The following is a 21,268-nucleotide window of genomic DNA, read 5'->3' as shown; positions in this document are numbered from 1 at the left end:
CTTGTTTGGTATGGACAACATTTAGTTCAGCAGCTCTGCCTTTAGCAATGCTTCAGTTGTTTAGTAGCTTGAAAAGGTTTTTAGGTAACGGAATAGGCAATGATTGGAAAAAGATATTGAAGTCTTGACATCACGTTCATTTTGATGCCATTAACCCTTCCCACCAAAGTAATCGGTAAGTCTCTCCATTTCTGTAGGTCTCTTTATCTTCCCAAGAAAAGGAACATAATTTAGTTTGTACAAAATTTGCAAGTTATTGTCAGTTGCTATTCCAAGATATTTTATTCACTAGATCACAAGATAAACAAACAGAAGCAGGCCATTAGGCCATCGGGTCTGTTCTGTGACTATGCATTAAGCTAAACTAAACTCGCCCCTAGTTCCAATTACCAGCCTTTACCCCATATCCCTTGATACCCTCACTAATGAGATACCTATCCATTTCCTGTTTAAATACTCCCAGTGATCTGGCCTCCACTGCTTTGTGTGGCAGTGAGTTCCACAGATTCACGACCCTCTGTTTTGATTGGATAACTTATAATTTTAAGGCTATTACCCCTTGTCCCCAACTCTCCCATCAAAGGAAACATCCATCTTCACTCTGTCAAAACTTTTCAATATTCGAAATATCTCTGAGATTCCCCCTCATTCTCCTATACTCCAACAAGTACAATTTAAGAGCTGCCAAATTTTCCCCATACTCCAGCCCCTACATTCCAGGAATCATCTACACCCTTTCCAACAACATCACATCTTTTCCAAGATAGGTGGCCCAAAACTGTACACAGTACTCCAAATGGGGTCTCACCAGTGCCCCATAGAGTCTCATTAACACCTCTCTACTCTTAAACACTATACTCTTGAAATGAATACTAGCATAGCATTAGCCTCTTCACTATCAATCCTACCTGGGCATTAACTTTTAGATTGCTCTGCACGAGGACGCCCAGGTTTGTTTGCACCTCCAAGGATTGAATTTTTTCTGCTTCCAGATAGTACTTTCTTCCATTTAAATTTACTTCCTTTTTGGTATCTTTCATATTCAAAATTTGTTAATGGCATTATATCATCTCTATCCATATTTATTTTGTAGCCTGATATTCTTCCATATTTTTCTAGTGTTACTTGTAATTTTTCCAAATATTTAGCCAGTTCTGATAGATACAATAGCAAATCATCGGCAAATAGACTGATTTTGTGTTCTTCTGGACCGACTTTAAAGCCTTTTATATCCGGATCCCTTATTATTATCTCTGCCAGCAGTTCAATCGCTAAAATTAAAAATGCTGGGGTCAGGGGTCATCCCTGTCTACTCGATCTACTCGAGGGGAACTCCGCCGACATCCAATTATTTGTTATTATTTTAGTTTGTGGTTTATGGTATAAAGTTTTTTTATCCAATTTATAAATGTTCTGCCTATACCAAGTTTTTGCAGGGGGGGATTTGCAAATGGTCAAATGCTTTTTCTGCATCTAGGGAGACTGTAATACTTGGATTTCATTCTGATTAAGCCATGTATATTAAATAATATTCCTAGACTATTTGAGGAATACCTTTCTTTAACAATTCCTCCTTGGTCCGTATGTATCAGGTTTGGCAAGTATTATCCTAACCTATTAGCCAATGCTTTCGTTAGTATCTTATAATCAACATTTAACAGGTGTATTGGTCTATATGACAAAGCTATTCTTTTTTGGTAACACTAATAATCACAGTTGAGAATGACTCCAGGAAGGTCTGTGTTTCCACAGCTTGGTCCAGGACATCAATTAAAAGGGGCATTAATAATTCCTTGAATGGTCTATAAAACTCAGATGGAACTTCATCCTCTTCCAGTGATTTATTAGCCTGTAGGGTGCCCGGGGCCTTTTTGATTTCTTGCCTTGTGAAGGGAGTATCTAATTCTTTCCTTTCTCTCTCTCTTCCAGCCTTGGAAGTTTGACATTCAACGAAAATTCTTCCATTTCGTTCTCATCTCCTTGTAATTCTGAGTTGTATAGTTTTGTGTTACATTGTCTAAAAGTGTCATTAAATTATTTTTGCTTTTATATTAGAGTGTCTTTCTGTTTTATAGCATTTATCATTTTTGATTACTCCTTTTTTAATCTACCAAGCTAACACTTTGTGTGCCTGATCACCCAACTCGTAGTATTGTTATTTCGTTTTTATTTTAGCTTTTTCGGTCCTATATGTTTTTATTGTATTATATCTTAGCTTTTTATTCTCCAATCATCTGTATTCTTCTTGTAGTCCTGCTCTGATATTTTTTTCTTTCTTTAATATCCTTCTCCAAACTGTTAACTTCTGCCATATGCTCTTTATATTCTTTATATAGGATATAATTTATCCCCTTAAATATGCTTTAAGCATGTCCTATATCAGAAAACTGAAAGAGGGTTGGTGCGAGAACACAGCCTTGCTTCACGCCATTGTTAATGGAGAAGGGTTCAGAGAGCTCATTGCTGTATCTGACCCGACCTTGTTGGTTTTCGTGCAGTTGGATAATCATGTTGAGGAACTTTGGGGGACATCCGATGCGCTCTAGTATTTGCCAAAGCCCTTTCCTGCTCACGGTGTCGAAGGCTTTGGTGAGGTCAACAAAGGTGATGTAGAGTCCTTTGTTTTGTTCTCTACACTTTTCTTGGAGCTGTCTGAGGGCAAAGACCATGTCAGTGGTTCCTCTGTTAGCGCGAAAGCCGCACTGTGATTCTGGGAGAATATTCTCAGCGACACTAGGTATTATTCTATTTAGTAGAATCCTAGCGAAGATTTTGCCTGCAATGGAGAGCATTTTGCCTGCAATGGCGAGCTCTCCACTGGCCACCGTGACAGAGGTGCACCAAAGAAAAGGTACAAGGACTGCCTAAAGAAATCTCTTGGTGCCTGCCACATTGACCACCGCCAGTGGGCTGATAACGCCTCAAACCGTGCATCTTGGCGCCTCACAGTTTGGCGGGCAGCAGCCTCCTTTGAAGAAGACCGCAGAGCCCACCTCACTGACAAAAGGCAAAGGAGGAAAAACCCAACACCCAACCCCAACCAACCAATTTTCCCTTGCAACCGCTGCAATCGTGTCTGCCTGTCCCGCATCGGACTGGTCAGCCACAAACGAGCCTGCAGCTGACGTGGACTTTTTACCCCCTCCATAAATCTTCGTCCGCGAAGCCAAGCCAAAGAATATCAGAAAACTATTATTAGTAGATGGCAAATTTGTTTCACAAAATATTTCTCTGTCTCTTTATAAATTTCATAGAAGTCTGTTCTTTTAAGCAATGTAGTATTGAGACACTATCTGTATGCCTTCTCTTGCTTTTCCATTGTTGCTATAGTTAATATTAATGAAGAAAGGTCTAATAGAAGCCTCACTAGATATTCTGTTTTTATTACTCTACTTTTTAACTGGGCAAACTTTAAAACTAGTGAGTAAACAGAGTAGTCTCTCTCTCTCTGTGGAATTTAATTGACTCCATACATCGATACGATTTAGATCTTTCATTTATGAAATTGTGGTTTTTCCTGCTTTTACCCTTTTTATTGTTCTTGCTGATTTAACTAGTATTGGATCCAATCAGAAATTAAAGTCTCCTCCAACTAATATATTTTGTCTTCCCTCTGCTGTTTTTACGAAGATGTCCTTCATAAAGGCTTCATCGTCATAATTTGAAGCATAAATATTCATAAATGTCCCTTCTCCATAAATTTTACAGAGTGCCATTACATACCTTTCAGCTTGATCAATCAAGGTATCTTCTATTAACACTGGTGTATTTTCATTAAATTAGAATAGCCACCCCTATTGCCTTTGAACCAAAGGAAGTCAATATTATTTGACCCACCCATCCTCTTTTTAATTTGGTAAGATGTTTCCTGCAAAAAGATTATATCCACTTTTAATTTCTTTAAGTATGCCAAGATCCTCTTCACCATCCCATTTATCCTGTTAATATTAAGACTAATAAACCTTAGTGTTTTATCCATACCATTTTTCACACAAATATTGTTGAACAATAATATCTTCCCAATTTTCTAAATACTGTTGTAACATTTCCCTATTTAAAAAAAACATTTCCCCCCTAACGCACACACATACACACCCCCCCAGCTCTGGTGATATTGACAATAATACCCGAAGCCCATGAAAAAAGCCTGTGGGTTCTCCCTTTGGCACCATCTTTTAAAATTACTCCTCTCCCAGTGCCATCTCATCCCTCCCCTCCTCCCCCCCCAACCCAAAGTCAGAGTTCCCACCTTGCTGCTTTCCTTACCACCTTTGTCTTTTTCGGAGCTCTCCATATAAACCAATGTTTTTTTTTCTTTTAGCTGTGAAAACAAGATGGCTCAGATACAATTAGGATAAATAAAAAGATAAGTCTTTCAGTTGGTCCTGTTTTGAAATAGTCTTTTCAATCCTTTCAGCTGGCGACTTTAATCTTTTCATAGATTCTTCCACTTTTTCTTTATTCTTGAAAATTCGTCAGTTACCTTCTGAGATGTCCACCCTTAGCATTGCTGGATAAATTATTGAATTTTTAAAATTTTTAGATCGCAGTTGTCCCATTACCTCATCAAATTCTTTTCTTTGTTTGACCAAGGCAGGGTTGAAGACCTGGAAAAGCATTACATTTGCATTATCCACCACTATTTTTAGAATATTCATACACTGCTCCCAAAATCGCATCTCTTCCCTGGTACCTTTAAAATCTTACCAGGACTGGTTGTGGTCACTGTTCGCTGGTTCTTCTGGGTCTGAGGGTCCGGTGAGCCCTTTCAATTTGCAGCTTTGCATTTAAATTATTTTTGTCCTAGAATTTGTGGGATCCATGCTTCGAAGAAACTCACTGCATCTTTTCCCTCTGTTCCTTCTCTCAGTCCAATGACTTTTACATTGTTACGTCTGCTAAAATTTTACATAAGGTCGATCTTGTCCATCAATCCTTTCTTTTCTGTGTCCCATAATTTTGCTTTTTATTCCAGTACCTTCAGCCTATATTTTGTTTTGTTCAGCTCATCTTCTGAATGAGTTATTTGTTCACTTAAGTCTTCCACAACTTATTTAATTTCCATTACCTTCTCTGATTGTTGATTCCATACTCGTAAAACAACTGCACAAAGTTTCCAATATGTTCAGGATGCAGGCTATATCTTGGGATGATTCCCCAGTTTTATTTGCTTCAGCTGGTCCCAAGGCTCCTGCTGAATCACTCCTCATCAGGTTTCCAATTGATGTTCCTGACTGATCTATCACTTCTTCAGTTTTTGTTCTCTGTTGCCTTAGTTGTTTACTACTTGATGATAAAATTCTGATTTTTGAGCTTTTAAACAGTCTTTTTAATACTTTTTTTGTGGAGAGCTCTTTCAAAACGTGCTCAGCTTATTAGCATGACCAAGGCCCCCCAAGGAGCTAATTGTTGACTCTAAGAAACGAAAGCCTAAGGTATACAATCCACTGATTATGGGGAGATCAGAGGTAGAGAAAGTGAGAAAATTTAAGTTCTTGGGAGTCACAATCTCAGAGGATCTTTCCTGGACCCAACAAACCAATGGCCTCGTGAAGAAAACACATCAGCGCCTTTCGTTCCTCAGGAGTTTGCAGAGGTTTGGTATGACACCAGAAGCCCTAACAAATTTCTAGAGTTGTAGTGGAAAGTGTGCTGACCAGCTGCATTATGGTCTGGTATTGGAACACCAATACCCCTGAGCATAAAGCCCTTGAAAAGGGCCTGGGACATCACAGGCAAAACCCCTGCCACTATTGAGTATATCTATAGGGAATGCTGCCTTCGGAGGGCAGCAGCAATCATCAAAGACCTACCGCACCCAGCACACGTTCTGTTCTCACTGCTGCCATCAGGAAAGAGGTATAGGTGCCACATGACTCGCACTACCAGGTTCAGGAACAGCTGCTACCCCTCCACCATCTGATTCCTCAACAACAAACTTAATCAGAGACTCATTTAAGGATTCTTGTGCACTTTATTGATTTTTCTTTTGTTCTTTCTGTATGGCAGTCAGTTTGCTTACATTCGTTATCTGTTTAGTTCTTTTATTTGTTTACATATTTATGCTGTGTTCTTTTTTTATATACTAACAATTTGTGGTAATTCTGCCGCACCCACAGAAAAAAGGAATCTCAGGGTTGGATGTAATGTCATTCATGTTCTCTGACAATAAATCTGAACTCTATATCACTTCTGTTCTTCTTGCAAAATGTCTCATTATTTTAGATTGCTTTAGTTTATTTTGCTAAGATCTATATCCTTGCCTTGATTCCTCCCTTTCCCCATCTCATTCTGACTGAGTTGCCTTCTCCAACACTAACCTAGCCTCAGACTTATCCATTGCTGTAGTACTGTTCTCATTTTGTCTAAAGTTGAGCTTTTTTTAGTAGATATTTCTTCTCACATCAGACTTTCAAAAATCTCTATGCCGTTGGTTTCTCCCCTTCTTTCAATCATTCTTGTCTCCTGTTTAATACTTTGTACCTTGCAGAAAACATGCCTTAAGAACTTAAGAAGCAAAGGGAATGGGTCATTCAGCCATTCAAATAAAATCATTGTTGACCATTAGCTTAGCAACACTCTGGCATAACAAGTCTTGACTCCCTTAATAGCCAAAAATCTATCAAACTGTCTTGAATATATTCAACAGCCCTCTTAAAATGGGGAATTCTAAAGATTCATTGCTGTTTTGGAAAAGTTGCTTCTTTCCTCAATATAGACACAAAACATCTGATTACTTCCCAATACAGGGTATGACATTTTCTGTCTTAGTTTTAACTTTAGCTAATCTCTTCCTTTTTGCTTATTAATTGCATATTTTATAGCTTGCTTTCGTTTTGGCCTAATTCAACTTTATTGGTCCTCTTGTTTTTTTTGTAACATATTTTCAATCCTTTTGTCGAACTATTCTTTTTGGCAACATTATAAGCCTTTCTTTGCATCTAATTTTATCTGAATTTTGATTCTTATTAGCTTTAGATCAACTCTTTATCAGATGAGTTTGTTCTGTAAAGTTTTTTTTTTAAACTTGTGTATTAATTGTTAAATGTTTACTCATCATTTACTTTTATACTTTTTATACTTTTTATGTAGTCAGTCTTGCCTCATTCATAGTCAAAGTTTACTTTATTCATAGTTGTAAAGCTATACAGCATGGGAATAGGCCCTTCAGCCCAATGCATCCATGCTGACCAAGTTGTCCATCTAAACTAACCCCATTTGCGTGCATTTGGCCCATGTCCCTCTGAACCTTTACAATCGATATTGTGGTTCAAATATCTTTTAAATGTTGTAATTGTACCTACCTCTTCATATTCCTTTGGCAGCTTATTCCATATATCCACCACCCTCTGCATGGAAAAGATTGCCCCTCGAATCCTTTTTACATCTCCCTTTTTCCCCCCCTCCCCCCTCTACAAAGTTCAAAATTCTTGTCAGAGTACATGCATGACATCACATACAACCCTGAGATTCTTTTTCTGATGGCCCAGACAGAATTTCGACTTACTGGTAGTGCGTTTTTAAAAAAAAAACTGAACTAAAAAAAGTGTACTCTATACAAAAGAGAGAAATATAAACAAATTGCAATTCAGAAAAAAAATCAGTAATAAATAATGTGCATTCTTCACATTGACATTAGTGAGTTTGGTCCAATAAAGGTCTTCTGGGATAGTGACTCCAAAGAATTAAAAATTTCACACCCTCGTCACGTCTGATCCCCCTCATCTTAAACTTGTGCCCTATCTAGTTTTAGATTAGGACTATGACTATTCATCTTGTCTATGCCCCTGATGGTTTTGTATATTTTTGTCAGGTCACTCCACTCCCTCCTACAATCTAGGGGGGAACCTAACTTGTAAGGTCTTTAGAACCTTTGCACAATCTATTGTAATGATACAGCAAGGTAGAAGGCCCTTCCAGCCCATGAATCCCATGCTGCCCAATCACAACCAATCAACCTATCAATCCTATATGTTAAGAAGGGTATGGGGGGGGGGGGGGACAGAGCTCCTGGAGAAAGCCAGTGCAGGTCACAGGGAGAAGGTACAAACTCCTTAAAGACAGCGCCAGATTAGATTCCTGGTTCACTTGCGCTGTAATAGCACCACTATGATAACTTTGCCTTCCAAGAACCTGGTTTCAGATTGTGATTATTTTCCTTTAAAGCCATTTAACTACCATTTTTAGTTAACACTTTTTCATTGTAAAATAACATGTTAATTTGGCTGTTCTTTAACATACTAATCTAGAAATCTGTTTCTTGCAAGTCTTATGAATTATATGATTTTTCTTAATTTTTTTGGTACTTTAATTTTATCAATTAAAATCCCCCATAATTATTGTATTATTCATTTTAGATTTCTCTTCTATTTCCTAATGTAATGTCTTACATGAGCACTGTGGTTCGGGAGCCAAAAAGCAGTACCTAACACTATTTCTACCCCTTTTTGCTTATCACTAGTCTTGAATCAGCTTCCTAATTCTGCTAACTGAAATCCTTTCTCTGAATTGTCTTTATCATAGCCTTTGTTATAAGGCTTTTTTTTTCCCCTATTTTGCCAGTTTCTTTAGCATTCCCATTATCAAGGAATCCTAGCGTTGGTTACCTTGTCACTCCTTTGTGGTTAATTAGGTCATACTATTCATTTCTATTTGTACCATTAATTCATCTAGCTTGTTACAAATTCTGCATACACTCATGTAGACAGCCTTTAATTTTGTCTTTTTAACTTTTTTCTGCTGTACCTGTACATTTATATCTCCATTCCTTATGCTATGAGCTCTGGTTATTGTTACCCGTTTAGCTAACTTGCATAGTTGTCCTGTCTCGTTAAATTTCTGTTAATCAGAGCAGATTTCTCTCTCCTCAAAACTATTTTGTCTTAAAAATTTCAGTATCCATTGTTAGCTGATTTGCTACCACTCTGGTGACAACCTGATTTGAGTGAAGCATGAAGTGTTCTGCAACAGAATAAAATGGTCGTTTAATTGTTACTGTTTAATTGCCTTCCAGAATCTGGATTTCCATGCACTTGAAGAGGCTACGGAGTATGATGGTGGATTCACAAAAGACTCCAGGATAGTAAGGTGTCTGCTTTATCTTTGTTTACCAATTATGGCATTCTTTACACTATGTATATCCAACACTTGAGGTTCTATTGCCTATTAGGAAATACAATAGGTTTATATATAGTAAACTTGCATGCTTTATGATGATACGAATACAATATCAATCTTTAAACATTTCCTAATTGGCATATCATGGAATAGCATTTTTAGAGAAGACTTTAGTGTTGTATTCCCTGGAGAGTTGAGTGGCCTGAGACAAAAATACAGCCTTAGCAGCTTCCTAGCCCGTGTTCTATGAATTTTTTATTTTTTTCTGCGTTACTGCAACAACAGAATGTCATGTAAACATGATCTTGTTTTTTGATGCTGTAATGGTGTTAATGGCGACAAATAAACTGATGCCTAATACCTGAAAGTTCCCCACGATAAATCATTTGTTTCTGAGATAAGCACTTCCATTTTGTATAAAAATGAATCGGCAGTATTTTTTTAAAATTTTGTGTTATTTCTGTATTAAAATTGTTGACTAAAATAAATATGCACTTTTAAAACTAATATTTTAAAGTCCGCATATGGTCAAATGTGAATGCTGTGTATCAGTGTACAAAATATTGGCTGGCACTTAAAATTGATCAATTTCAAACTAATTTTACAATGGGTTTTTTTTAATGCTTCTTCTTCATGAACGCTATTCAAGAGATTTCTGGGCAATAACCCACAGTCTTCCAGAGGAACAAAAGCGTCAATTTTTGCAGTTCACCACAGGTTCTGACCGGGCTCCTGTGGGTGGCCTTGGTAAAATTAAGTTGATCATAACCAAGAATGGACCAGATTCAGACAGGTATGTTTTAAGATAATATTTTAATTAAATTTTTTTTTATTTAAAATTCAGAGGTATAGCACAGAAACAGGCCACAACCACATGCCACCCAAATGTACCAATTAACCTGCAAATCCCGTATGTTTTTCGATGGTGGGAGGAAATCAGAGCACTTGGAGGAAACCCATGCAGTCATGGGAAGAATGTATAAACTCTATGTGGACAGCACAAGATTCGAACATGGGTCACTGGCACTGTGATAACTGGCATAATGTTTGCCACTACGCTAACCGTGACGCCCTGTTATAGAATAATTACAGCACAGAAACAGGCCCCTTTGGCCCTTCTAGTCTGTGCTGAACAATTTTTACTTTTGCCTGCATCCAGACCATAGCCCTCTATACATCTCCCATCCATGTACCTGTTCAAATTCTTCTTAAATATTAAAATTGACCCTGGATTCACTGCTGGCAACTCCCACCACTCTGTGTGAAGAAGTTCCCCCTAAATATTTCCCCTTTCACTCTTAACCCATAACCTCGTGGTTTGTATCTCACCACCTCAGTGTCTATCCCCTTCATAATTTTAAATAACTGAATCAAATCTCCCCTCATTCTTCTATGCTCCAGGGAACCTGCTTAACCTTTCCCTGCAACTCAGTTTCTGAAGTCCAGGCAACATCCTAGTAAATCTTCTCTGCACTCTTTATATCTTATTGATATCTTTCCTGTGGTTAGGTGACAAAAACTACGCACAATACTCCAAATTTGGCCTCACCAATGTCTTACACAACTTTACCATAACATCCCAACTTCTATAATCAATACTTTAATTTATAAAGGCCAATATGCCAAAAGCTCTCTATAAAACCCTATCTGCCTGTGACACCACTTTCAGGGAATTGTGTATCTGTATTCCCAGATCCCTCTGTTCTACTGCACTCCTCAATGCCCTACCATTTATCATGTATGTCCTTGATTTGACCTTCCAAAATGCAACACCTCACACTTGTCTGCATTAAATTCCATTTGCCATTTTTTTTTTTCAGTTCATTTTTCCAGCTGGGCCAGATACCTCTGCAAGCTTTGAAAGCCTTCTTTGCTGTCCATAACGCCTCCAATCTCAATGTAACGTGCAAACTTGCTGATCCAATGTACCATCATCCAGATCATTGATGTAGATGACAAACAAAAATGGTCCTAGCGCTGATCCCTGAGGCACAGTTACAGTCCTCCAGTCTGAGAGGCAGTCATCTACCACTACTCTCTGGCTTCTGTCCAGCCATTGTCAAATCCAGTTCACTACTTCACCATTTTCATGATCTTTAACTCATTGAACCCAAAAGCTAATGGAATAAATGCATGTGTTATATTCTTAACCTGAATGTAATTTGCATCATCAAAATAAAGATTTGATGGAATTGATCAATAGCTGTGTGCATACACCCTCTGAGCCTCCCATCTGTCTTAATTTAACGCCATCAGCATTTCTTTGTATTCTTTTCTCCCTCTTAAAACATGAAATACATTTTAAATGTTAAATTTGGTAATGAGCTCTCCCTGGTTATCAAACTTTGGATAAAGCAATTTGTCCAGAAAGCAAATGCATAATATATCTGAAAAATCCTAAATTTAAAATATGTTGAGTTCTTTTCTCCATGCTGTGGAGGAAGACTATCTGGGGGATTATTTTCCCCAAGCTGTCTTAAGCAAGCATTTGTACCAGGTAGTAAGGTAGAGGTTGAATAAATTTATCCTTGATGTTCGTGTACCTCATTTTTGCCACTGACTATCTTCTGTGTGTGTCAACTTGGTCAATTGTAATGAACATTCAAGTCTTTCATGCTCAACATGCCAAAGCAGTTCAGTAAGTACATTCAGAAAGTTTCCTCGCCTAATTTTGAAATAATGTCATAAAACCATAGCATCTGGAGTCAACATTCATGGCTCCCAGGAACTACTCCCTCATCTCTATATATCACTTGCAGTTGGATTATGATGGATGAGTCAGGCAGGCAGGATCAATACAATATTAGACTGCTCTGTAGGACAGCCTTACCAATTTAAATATTAGTCCATAGATATTCTTGAGGAGTACTGGGCTTGGAATGAATTTTGCTACATCTGAATTCCTTACCTCGTTTGATACCAGGTGATGTACCTTGTTTTCTTCTTGTGTTTTAATGTAGCTGTGATATAATAAAGTGGCTAGCTGACCATTTGAGAATCAACTATATTGTGGTTTTGGTGTTGCATTCAGGCTAGAACAGGTACAGCTGACAGATTTCTTCCCCAGACAAAGGACATAGTGAGGCACAATGGTTCTTGGAGCAATCGTGAGAATTTTGTGATCATGAATACCAAAGGTCTTCATGTTTTAAATTCCATATTATTAACTGATCTTATTTACTCACTTTACCTGTGGCAAAATTAAACTAACCAAGAGGAAGGATCTACTGAATTTTTCTCATTTGTTCATGACAGTAGTGGAAGTGTTCACAGCACATCTTTTGAGGAAACCATTCTATCCTAACACCAGAGGCATCCTGCATGACATTGTTTGACACATCATTGTAGAAAATGGCTCAGATTTGGATGCTTATATAACTGGGTAACCATGAAGTTCTGCAGACCAACAAGAGAAATATATCCCACTATAATCTATCAATGCAGAATTTCAAACCGAGTTCAACTTGTAGCACAGAAGGCTGTACCAGTAGAACCACAGCCTTGCCTAAAAATGAGTTGCCAGCCAGATGAAGCAGTAACATTCAACTGCATGCATACTAAATAGCACGTCATAAGCATAGCTAAACAATCTTGTGACTAATGCTAAACAATCTTGTGACTAATAGATCAAAGCTCTGCAATCCAGCTACAGCTAGAATAAATGTTAGTGGACAATTAAGTTTGTAAGAAGAAGACACTCCAAGCACATTCCTAACATAAATAATGGCAGATGCCAGCAACTTGATTTTTAATGGGCTAACTAATTAAACATTCCTGGCAGGAGATCCCATTGCTTTCAATAGCTGTTTACTTGTGAATAGTATTGTTTAAATAAATATATAGAGGTTAAAGTTCAGACTTATTTTTGCACATCAGTGTTCTTTTCCTATTTTATTGCCAGGACTCTTATTAAATTGTATCCAGTACAGATGTCAAAAAAAAAAGTTTATTTTAATGAACTCCTGGAGATCAGGTTAGTTGTAAAGGAAGAAAATTGGGTAAGATTAAAACATGTTCACTTGGTTTATATTTTCCATTTTTAAAATTCTCAAAAAAAAAATCAAGTATTGAAATTATATGCATTTAACAACTTGAAATTAACAATTTTAATCAACATTTCTCCCCCCCCCCCCCCCCCACCACCACCACCAGCAGCCTTTTGAAGTATACAGAATAAGATAATGCAATAAAGAGAATGTCAGATCAGAGATGCAATAAAACACTGCCTAGAGGAATACAGGAAGAGTAGGAGTTATGTTTAAAAATGAAGTTTTGGAGAAACAACAAAATATTGGAAACTAAAATTGAGCAAAACAAAAATATTTCAGCAATATATAAGGATAAAAGGTTAACATATAAAAGAATAAGGTCTTTTGGAATCCTAAAAAGTTGTTGTGTGAACCAAAACACTTGAGAAGAGGCAGGTGGAGTACTCCATATAGGCCCTAATCATGTCATTTTTGAGACACAGTAAGGTTTTTTAAAATTTAGACATACAGCATGTTACAGAGCATTTCAGCCCACAAGTTCTGAAAGGTTAACCAGCAGGGTTGATTATGATACTACATGTTACATAAAGTGTGGCAGATTTAGCAGAAAGTAAAATTTAAGATTTGTGTGAAGTGCCAAATTGTATCAGTTTGTGACTGAAAATCTGAAGTGGTTTTACACAGGGATAATTCCTGATGCCTTGATTGTAATGGGATATAACAGAGATTTAGCTTTGAATGCATGTTGAAACAGAAATAGACCATTTGGTTAATGATGAAGAAAGATATAGACCACGAGATATCAGCAGACTATGCCAAATGATGTAAAAGTGATGAGTGGAACTGCAGTCCCGCAAAGTGTAAAGTAATTCTTTTGGGAGGGCAAATGAGGAAAACAGATGCTGTACAGAAGATCAATGGACCAGGAACCTTGGAGTTCAAGTTCACAGATTCTAAGAGATGGCAGGAAATGTAATTGTTTAAAAATCTATGTGGGATATTTGCCTATAATGACTGAGGCTTTAAGATCAGGGACAACACTTGAGCCATAGCTTAGAACGTTGCAAAGAGATCTGATCACAATTGTGATTGCACTAGAGGGTGTGGATAGGAAATTCATGCTGGATCTAGAAAACATTAATTGAGGACAAAATGGACTGGAGTTATTTTCTTTAGAAGAAACTGAGAGGAGATTTGATCAAGGTATGTGGAAATGTGGATGACCTAGATGGGGTAGGTCCCAAATCCCCACAATTGTAATCCCTCTGATTGCACCCCCATCACTTTTGCAGCATTGTGTATTACAGTAACACCTGTCCCACCCTCTACAGAAAATTTAAATGGTAGAGGGATTAGAGGGGGTGTTTAAGAATACATTTGACCCATTGAATGATGGGAGTTGATGTACAAAAGGATGGTAGCGATAATAGCTCTCAATAAATAATATGTGATGTCATAGTGACTCAGAAGAAAAATGTGACGAGTCCAAGCAGCTTTTAACAGGAATTCTGGACTTAATAACCTTCAATGCCATAAACGTCAGTCCTATGATTTTAGTTTTTTTTGTTTCTTTTATCCTGGCAGGTTACCAACAACACATACATGCTTCAATGTATTGCTACTTCCAGACTATTCTACAAAGGACAAGTTGAAAGAAAGGCTTCTTAAGGCCATCACATACTCTAAAGGATTTGGCATGCTGTAATTACATTTTGATGAAGTAGGTGTCATCATCTCAAATGGGGGGAAAAAATAACTTTAGAATATCAATCAGTCATGTTTGATTTCACATTTTCAGTTTGACATAGTTGCAGTTTGAGATTGGAATGGGAGCATTACTTAGGGTGTTTTACACTTTTCAAACAGAAAATCTTTTCTGTGGCTCAAGGGGTCTCTTAACCAAATTTACTTGGATAGTTTGACGGAAAGTAGCCACTTTCTTTTGTACTTGATTTTCTACTGTCTCCTGAACAGGATTCGTGCCAAGATACTTAACTAGGAAGTGGTTGTAGTGCATGTAATTACTTATTTCAATGTGACTTATTATTTCTTGTATGATAAAACATCAAAATGTTGCAACTTTAAAATACTTGGATTATCAACCTTTATTCTCTAATTGAAAATCATGTCTCTCAAAGGCACAGCTGTTTGTTTAATGCAGAAATAATATTGATAACTAGTTGTATAGTTGTTATGCAGATGTATTTTGATTTGGGGTGTATTTAAAATGGTATTAATCTGTATTGTTGGAATTAAAATTCATTCAAGATCAAGTGCTGTCTTTTAATAAGTGTACCTAGGATGATAACTACCTAATGCAAGAGTGGGGAGTAGGAAGAAATGATACACTGTTGTTCTTTATGCAATCCAAATTACTTTTATCTTTCCTGTTGGCAAAATTTAATTTGTAATTAAGCTATCGTTTAACAGCTGAATCTCAGACCTATTTCCACAAAAAAAACTGCAGATTTATTAACAAGTTCAAATGCATAATTTAGAGTAATTAGAGTTTTTCAACATGAGGACAAGAGTTGTGCGAATGAAATTCAAAGAAGCCATTATGAGGCTTGAAAACAAGAATAAAACAGTAAGCAATATCGCTTAAATCTTAAAATTACCAAAATCAACTGCATGGAACACCATTTATAAACAAAAAAGCATACTGGAACATCATAAAGAAGAAAAAGCATACTGGTGAGCACAGTAATCACAAAGGGACTGGTAGGACAAGAAAGACTCCACTATTAATGACAAGAATTCTCGTCATAATGAAGAAAAATGCTTAAATAGCTGTCATGAACAGAAGTACAGAGGCTACACTGCAAGTTGCAAATCATTATCCACAGAAACGGGATGACCAGATTACAGTTTACCAAGATCTTTGACTTCGCCGAAATTGGATTTTCTGAAATCCTCAGTTATCCAAATTTTTTAAAAAATTTCAGATAAATGAGGATATCCAAAACAAATCAGAAATCCTTATTTATCCAAAATTTGGAGCCGAACTGACTGGGGATGTTGGGCCCCAGTGGTGGCACAGCAGACCTTGGGCTCCCAGCGCTGGCAGCAGTGGACCTTGGGTTCCCAGCGGCAGTGGGGAACCCTTGGGCTCCCGGCATGACCATGGCCTCAGTAGGGAAGCGTCGGTGATCGGAGGTGGCCAACATTTTTTTTAGTGAGAATTAAACATTTTAACACTTAAAAAGCCTTACCTGGATGTTGTTTCAACACTGTTACAAGTGATTTGCTGTTGCTACTGGGCTGTGTTTTTTTTTAAATGACCAGTTCTCAGGAAAAAAAAGTTTCTGAAATAGGTCTGGTCCTGACGTTTTGGATAATCGGAGTTGTACTGTATTTAAAAGAACTTGCAGAATTCTGGAAAAAGGTCTTGTGGACAGATGAGGCTAAGATTAACCTGTATCAGAGTGAAGGCAAATCAAGGTGTGGAAGCATTCAGAAACTTCCCTAGATCCATAGCATACCTACCACCTCATCTGAAACATAGTGGTGGGGGTGTTATAGCCTGGGTCTGTGTGGCTGCCACAGGCACTGACACACTTCTCTTCATTGATGATGTAACTGCTGATGGCAGTAGCAAAATAAATTCTGAAATATTTCAAAACATCTGCTCAAATTTGAGCAAATGCCTCCAAACTCATTGGACGGTACTTCATCCTACAGCAAGAGAATGATCCCAAAGCAACAAAGAAAGTTTCAAAGCTTAAAACTGGAAAATTCTTGAATGGCCAAGTCGGTCACCTGATTTAAATCCATTGAGCATGCCTTCCATATTCTGATGAGAAATCATAAGGGGACAAGCCCCTGAAGCAAGCAGGAGCTGAAGATGGCTGCAGTACAGGCCTGACAGAGCATCACCAGAAAAGATACCTAGCAGCTAAATCACAGACTTCAAGCGGTCATTGCATGCAATGGATTTGCAACGAAGTACTAAACATGACTCCTTCAATATACTTGTTGTGTCCCAAATATTATGGTGCTCTGAAATGAGGGAAATATGGTGCTGTAATTTCTGTTTGGTCAAACCAAAATGTACACAAATAACCTTTAATAAAATCTGGAATGTGCACTTTAATCACATGAATTGTTTGATTACACATTTAAAATTGTAGAGCACAGGGACAAATAAAGGGGAAAAAAAAGTGTCCCAAACTTTTTGGAGGGCACTGTATATATAATTACACCTCTAGGAGCAATATGAAAAAGGCCATAACTCCAGTGAATCAGTGTAATACCACAGGAAAATATAATTTTTGGTGTTTTATTTTCTGGTTTATTTGTAGCTAGCAGCTATCAATACAGAATTTCTATGACTAATTTTAGAAATCAGTCTGAACAGGCAAAGCTGTTTATTCCTCCACCATGCAAACTAAGATGTAAAAGCTCAACTTTTAACTCATTTTAAAATAGTCTACAGGATAAGAAATAAAGACTGAAATATGCTGATGAGTTTTAAGGTAAGATGATATTTCACCTTTTGAGAAATTTGAAAAATTAATTTGATGTAGATTCAAGGAATTACAATCCACACTTTTTTGGAGCAAAGTATTGCTGACACTATACTACTTATAACCTTATACTACCTGCAACAAACTCACACATAATCAAGTTTTATAGAGCAAATGTAGTCAGTTATGCTATAAAAAGCTACTAAACAATGCTAGAGAAGCAATGAGAGATGTACATTTAGCTGCATGTAAATAGCTTCATCATCACTACTGTATAATCTTTCTTTTGCCATTTGAGTATATTTTTGAGAGTATAATTTGGAAAATAAATCACTTTTGAAGTGTAAGCAATTGACAATCTATGGCAACAACGCTCCTTAATTTATTTCACTATGCTATTTGACAGCATACCTGCCACATAATTCAAATTAATAATTGTGTTCTCTGGTTCTGAACTTCTGAACAATTTAAAATTCTGAAACAATGAGTTTTGTGGCATGTTCATGCCAATTTGATTCTGATTCTGGTTAAAATCCGGGGAAACAAAATCTTTAGCATTTGTGGCCTTTTCCTTTAAAAACCCGTCTTCACCCTGATTTTTTTTTTCACCCTCTCTAGCTGTCACCTTAAGTTTAAGGGCATTTGCAACTGGAACCCAGTTTGACCTAATTTTGCCTCTAAACTTTAGAACTTCATGACTGTAAATGTTTCCTATTTCTCATTCTACAATATTAGCTCTCTTAATGCTTACCCTGAATCTCAATGCTAATCAGCAAGCCACCTCCCTGCACATATCGGGTGCAATTTTCCTTTGGAGAAGTCAGTCCTGATGTGTCAAGTGTTACTCCAAGTCTTCCAGTGATAATTTACAGAATTCCTTTGGCGTCTGGCTAGGCGGCTGAATGTTTCAGAACTTATCTGTCATTCATAACTTGCAAAAGACAAATTTATCTTCCTTGCAATATTTGTATTCCATTCAAATGTTGCTGCATGTTTAACCTGACAGATTCAGTGGGAGATTTCCTAGTACATGGTCTTATCAGCATCAATGGTCTGCATGAAAGCTCAGAACTTTCCTAATATAGAAAATGTATGCAGGAGGCTCAACTTGCACACAAGTATGAGATACCAATCAGTTATTCCCTAGAACATTTTCCCTAAATCATATTTTGTTGTTTTGTCAATCACTTTAAATCTGTGTTCTCTGGTTTCAATTTTTCCACCAATGGAAATGGCTTTTCTTTCCAAACGATCTCCTTTATATACTTCTATCATGTCTCTAACCACCCCCCCCCCCCACCCTCAACAGTGGTTCTAAGGACAATTTCAACTTCTCCAACTTTTCCCTTTATTAATGATTGCTTATCCCTCTTCATTTGGGGCTTCCTAGAGTCCAGAATTGTGAATCAACTAATATTCTAAAATATTATAGCTTTAGTCATTTATACCTTTATTTAATCAATGCAAGATCAAATATGTTTCATGATTCATCATTCCTCAAAATTTTCAATTTATAAATCCAGGGGTTTCAGTGAAATACTTTATTATAATTGTAAAATATTTCTCCTTACAACTTTGTGTTGAATTTCATTTGCCATGCTTCCACTTATTACACCTGCCTATCTATTTCATTTGAACCAGGGGAGGAAAAAAACTGCCATTTGTCCATTTGAATTCCATCACTAATCTCCCCATTGTTGATCATACTATTAAGTTTTGAGTTTCCTGTAGTTTTTGAAATTACTCCTTGTACTCCCAAAATCCCAAGCATTTGTAGAATTTACATAATGAACAGCTGAAATCTCATTTGCAGCCCTTTCAAGCTGTCGTGTAAAATGGGGTTAACCAGGCAATTGGTCCAGTTAGCGCCCCACTCAAGCGGTAGCTTGAAAGGGTCAGACCCAGTCAGTGTGGTCCTAATCCAACCGGGTCCTTGACCTACCTCAGAGAAGTCAGAAAACCTACTTAAACTTATCTAGGTCGTGACCACCGGCAACTTGAACAGCAAAATGTTCAAACAGCATGTGTGCTGGCGTCTCAGGCAAACCCCTGGGTGAAGTGCCTGGAGCAATAGGGGGGGGATGGAGAGAGAGGGGGGGGGACCACAATCGGGGAGAGAGTTTGCTGCCATTGGGGGAGAGGTCGCTGCCGCAGGGGGTGCCACAATTGGCGGGATAGAGGTTGCGATTTAATGGGTAGTTCCCCCTGCAATTTAAAAGGTGCTTCCAGCACCTTTGCCCCAGTAATCGCACCCGGGTCCCAGGAGGGCTACCCAGGTGCTGCAGTTTAAAAGAGCCTATTGTCTCCGACTTCCTGATTTCCAGTTCCATATCCAAGTTGCCACTGCATCTTTATTATCCATCTTCTGGCCACACAAACTTTGAATACCTAATTTTAAAAAAACAGGTTGGTGTGGTGGAACCATTGTATAACTATTAGCACTGACTGTATGAATGTACTGTAGGGGCTGGCCCGCCCCTGTACCTGTGACTGCTCCCCTCAGAATCCCCATATTGGCTGTTACACCCAAACTCCTCCCTCAGTACCTGTTTTGGAACCAGGCCAGCAACATGTGACTTGTTGATATGGTGAATAAAGCCTATTAATCACAACTCTCAGTCTAATGTGGTTAATTGATAGCGCAACACTTGGTAAAGATAATTTACCTTTATTAAATCAAGCCCAACTATCATTAATAAGAATATAACATTCTCTTCTTGTCCTTCAAAACTTCCATGAGTAAAGTAATCCCAGGTTACTTAATCTCTTCCCTTATGGCGGGCCGCTGAATGCGCCATCCCCGAAGTGGCGACCGGATACTGGGAGCTCGTGGCCTACACAGCCGGACAAGATGGGCTACGCTGTTCGAGGTCAGTGCCTGACTCAGCAGCATGCAGCTGCAGCACCTTATTCCAATGGGCTGGCCAGCTGCAGCCAATTGGGTGGAGCTAGGGAAGCTGCCACATCTGGGGATGGCAGGGGCTCACTGATTGGCAGCCCTGGGATAACAATAAACATCCAATCCCAGAAAGTGGATCATAATGTCACCAGTCGGGTGACATAATGACATCAGAGGTGGGCTTTAGAGCCCTTTATAAGCAGAGTTGCAAGCACAGTGTTGAATTCACTCTCGTCTCTATTTTGAGCGTAACCTCTCCAGCATTAGCAGCTGCTATAGTGGTGACCCCTGACTAGTCCAACTGGCCTCATGGACCTGAAGAATGAGCGACCAGCCTCCAGTCAACGTGGTCTTGTTGAAGCTGCCCAGCTTCTGGATATTACAGCCACAGGTGTGGTTCCAGCAACCCAAAGTGTAGTTCGCTGTACGGAACATCATTGCTGACGATATCTGCTTCTACTATGTGGTCAGCACCCTCGAGCAGGACATGGCAACATGTATTACTGACTCCCTCCAGAAACCTCCGGAACAGGGAAGTATCAGGCCATCAAGGAGCTACTAACCCAAGCAAATTTCATGGTGCAAGCACGCTGCCCATCTGCTATACATGGTTGGTTTGTGGGACAGGGCCCCATCTGCCCTCTTGAATGACATGCTTGCCTTGAATGATGGCTATATCCCTTGTACTCTGTTCGAGGGAATTTTCCTGGAGAGATTACCTGAGGACATCAGACTACTCGTAGCCGAAGAGGACTTTGTGGACCCCAGAAAGGTAGCCACCAGAGCCAACCTGCTCT

General features: G+C 38.3%; 1 protein-coding gene across 11 annotated transcripts in view; it reads left to right on the top strand.

Annotated features, from left to right (window-relative positions):
• The window catches only part of LOC138757439 (ubiquitin-protein ligase E3A-like), a 69,235-nt gene that overhangs the window by 25,640 nt on the left and 22,327 nt on the right, over positions 1–21,268 (top strand). For 2 of the 11 annotated variants that reach the window (XR_011353595.1, XM_069924716.1), the window contains exons 8-11: positions 9,014–9,087; positions 9,767–9,910; positions 13,019–13,090; positions 14,691–14,826. Coding sequence is in view for 5 of the 11 variants with exons in the window: in XM_069924716.1 (XP_069780817.1) it covers positions 9,014–9,087; positions 9,767–9,910; positions 13,019–13,090; positions 14,691–14,811 (411 nt within the window). In the remaining 6 variants the exon portion in view is untranslated. The other 9 variants (XR_011353596.1, XM_069924721.1, XR_011353597.1 and 6 more) reach the window with 9 other exon arrangements.

Source organism: Narcine bancroftii, chromosome 3 (assembly GCF_036971445.1).
Source record: "Narcine bancroftii isolate sNarBan1 chromosome 3, sNarBan1.hap1, whole genome shotgun sequence".
NCBI lineage: Eukaryota > Metazoa > Chordata > Chondrichthyes > Torpediniformes > Narcinidae > Narcine > Narcine bancroftii.
Note: the sequence above shows the minus strand (reverse complement) of the source record. Positions and strands in the feature narration are given on the sequence as shown.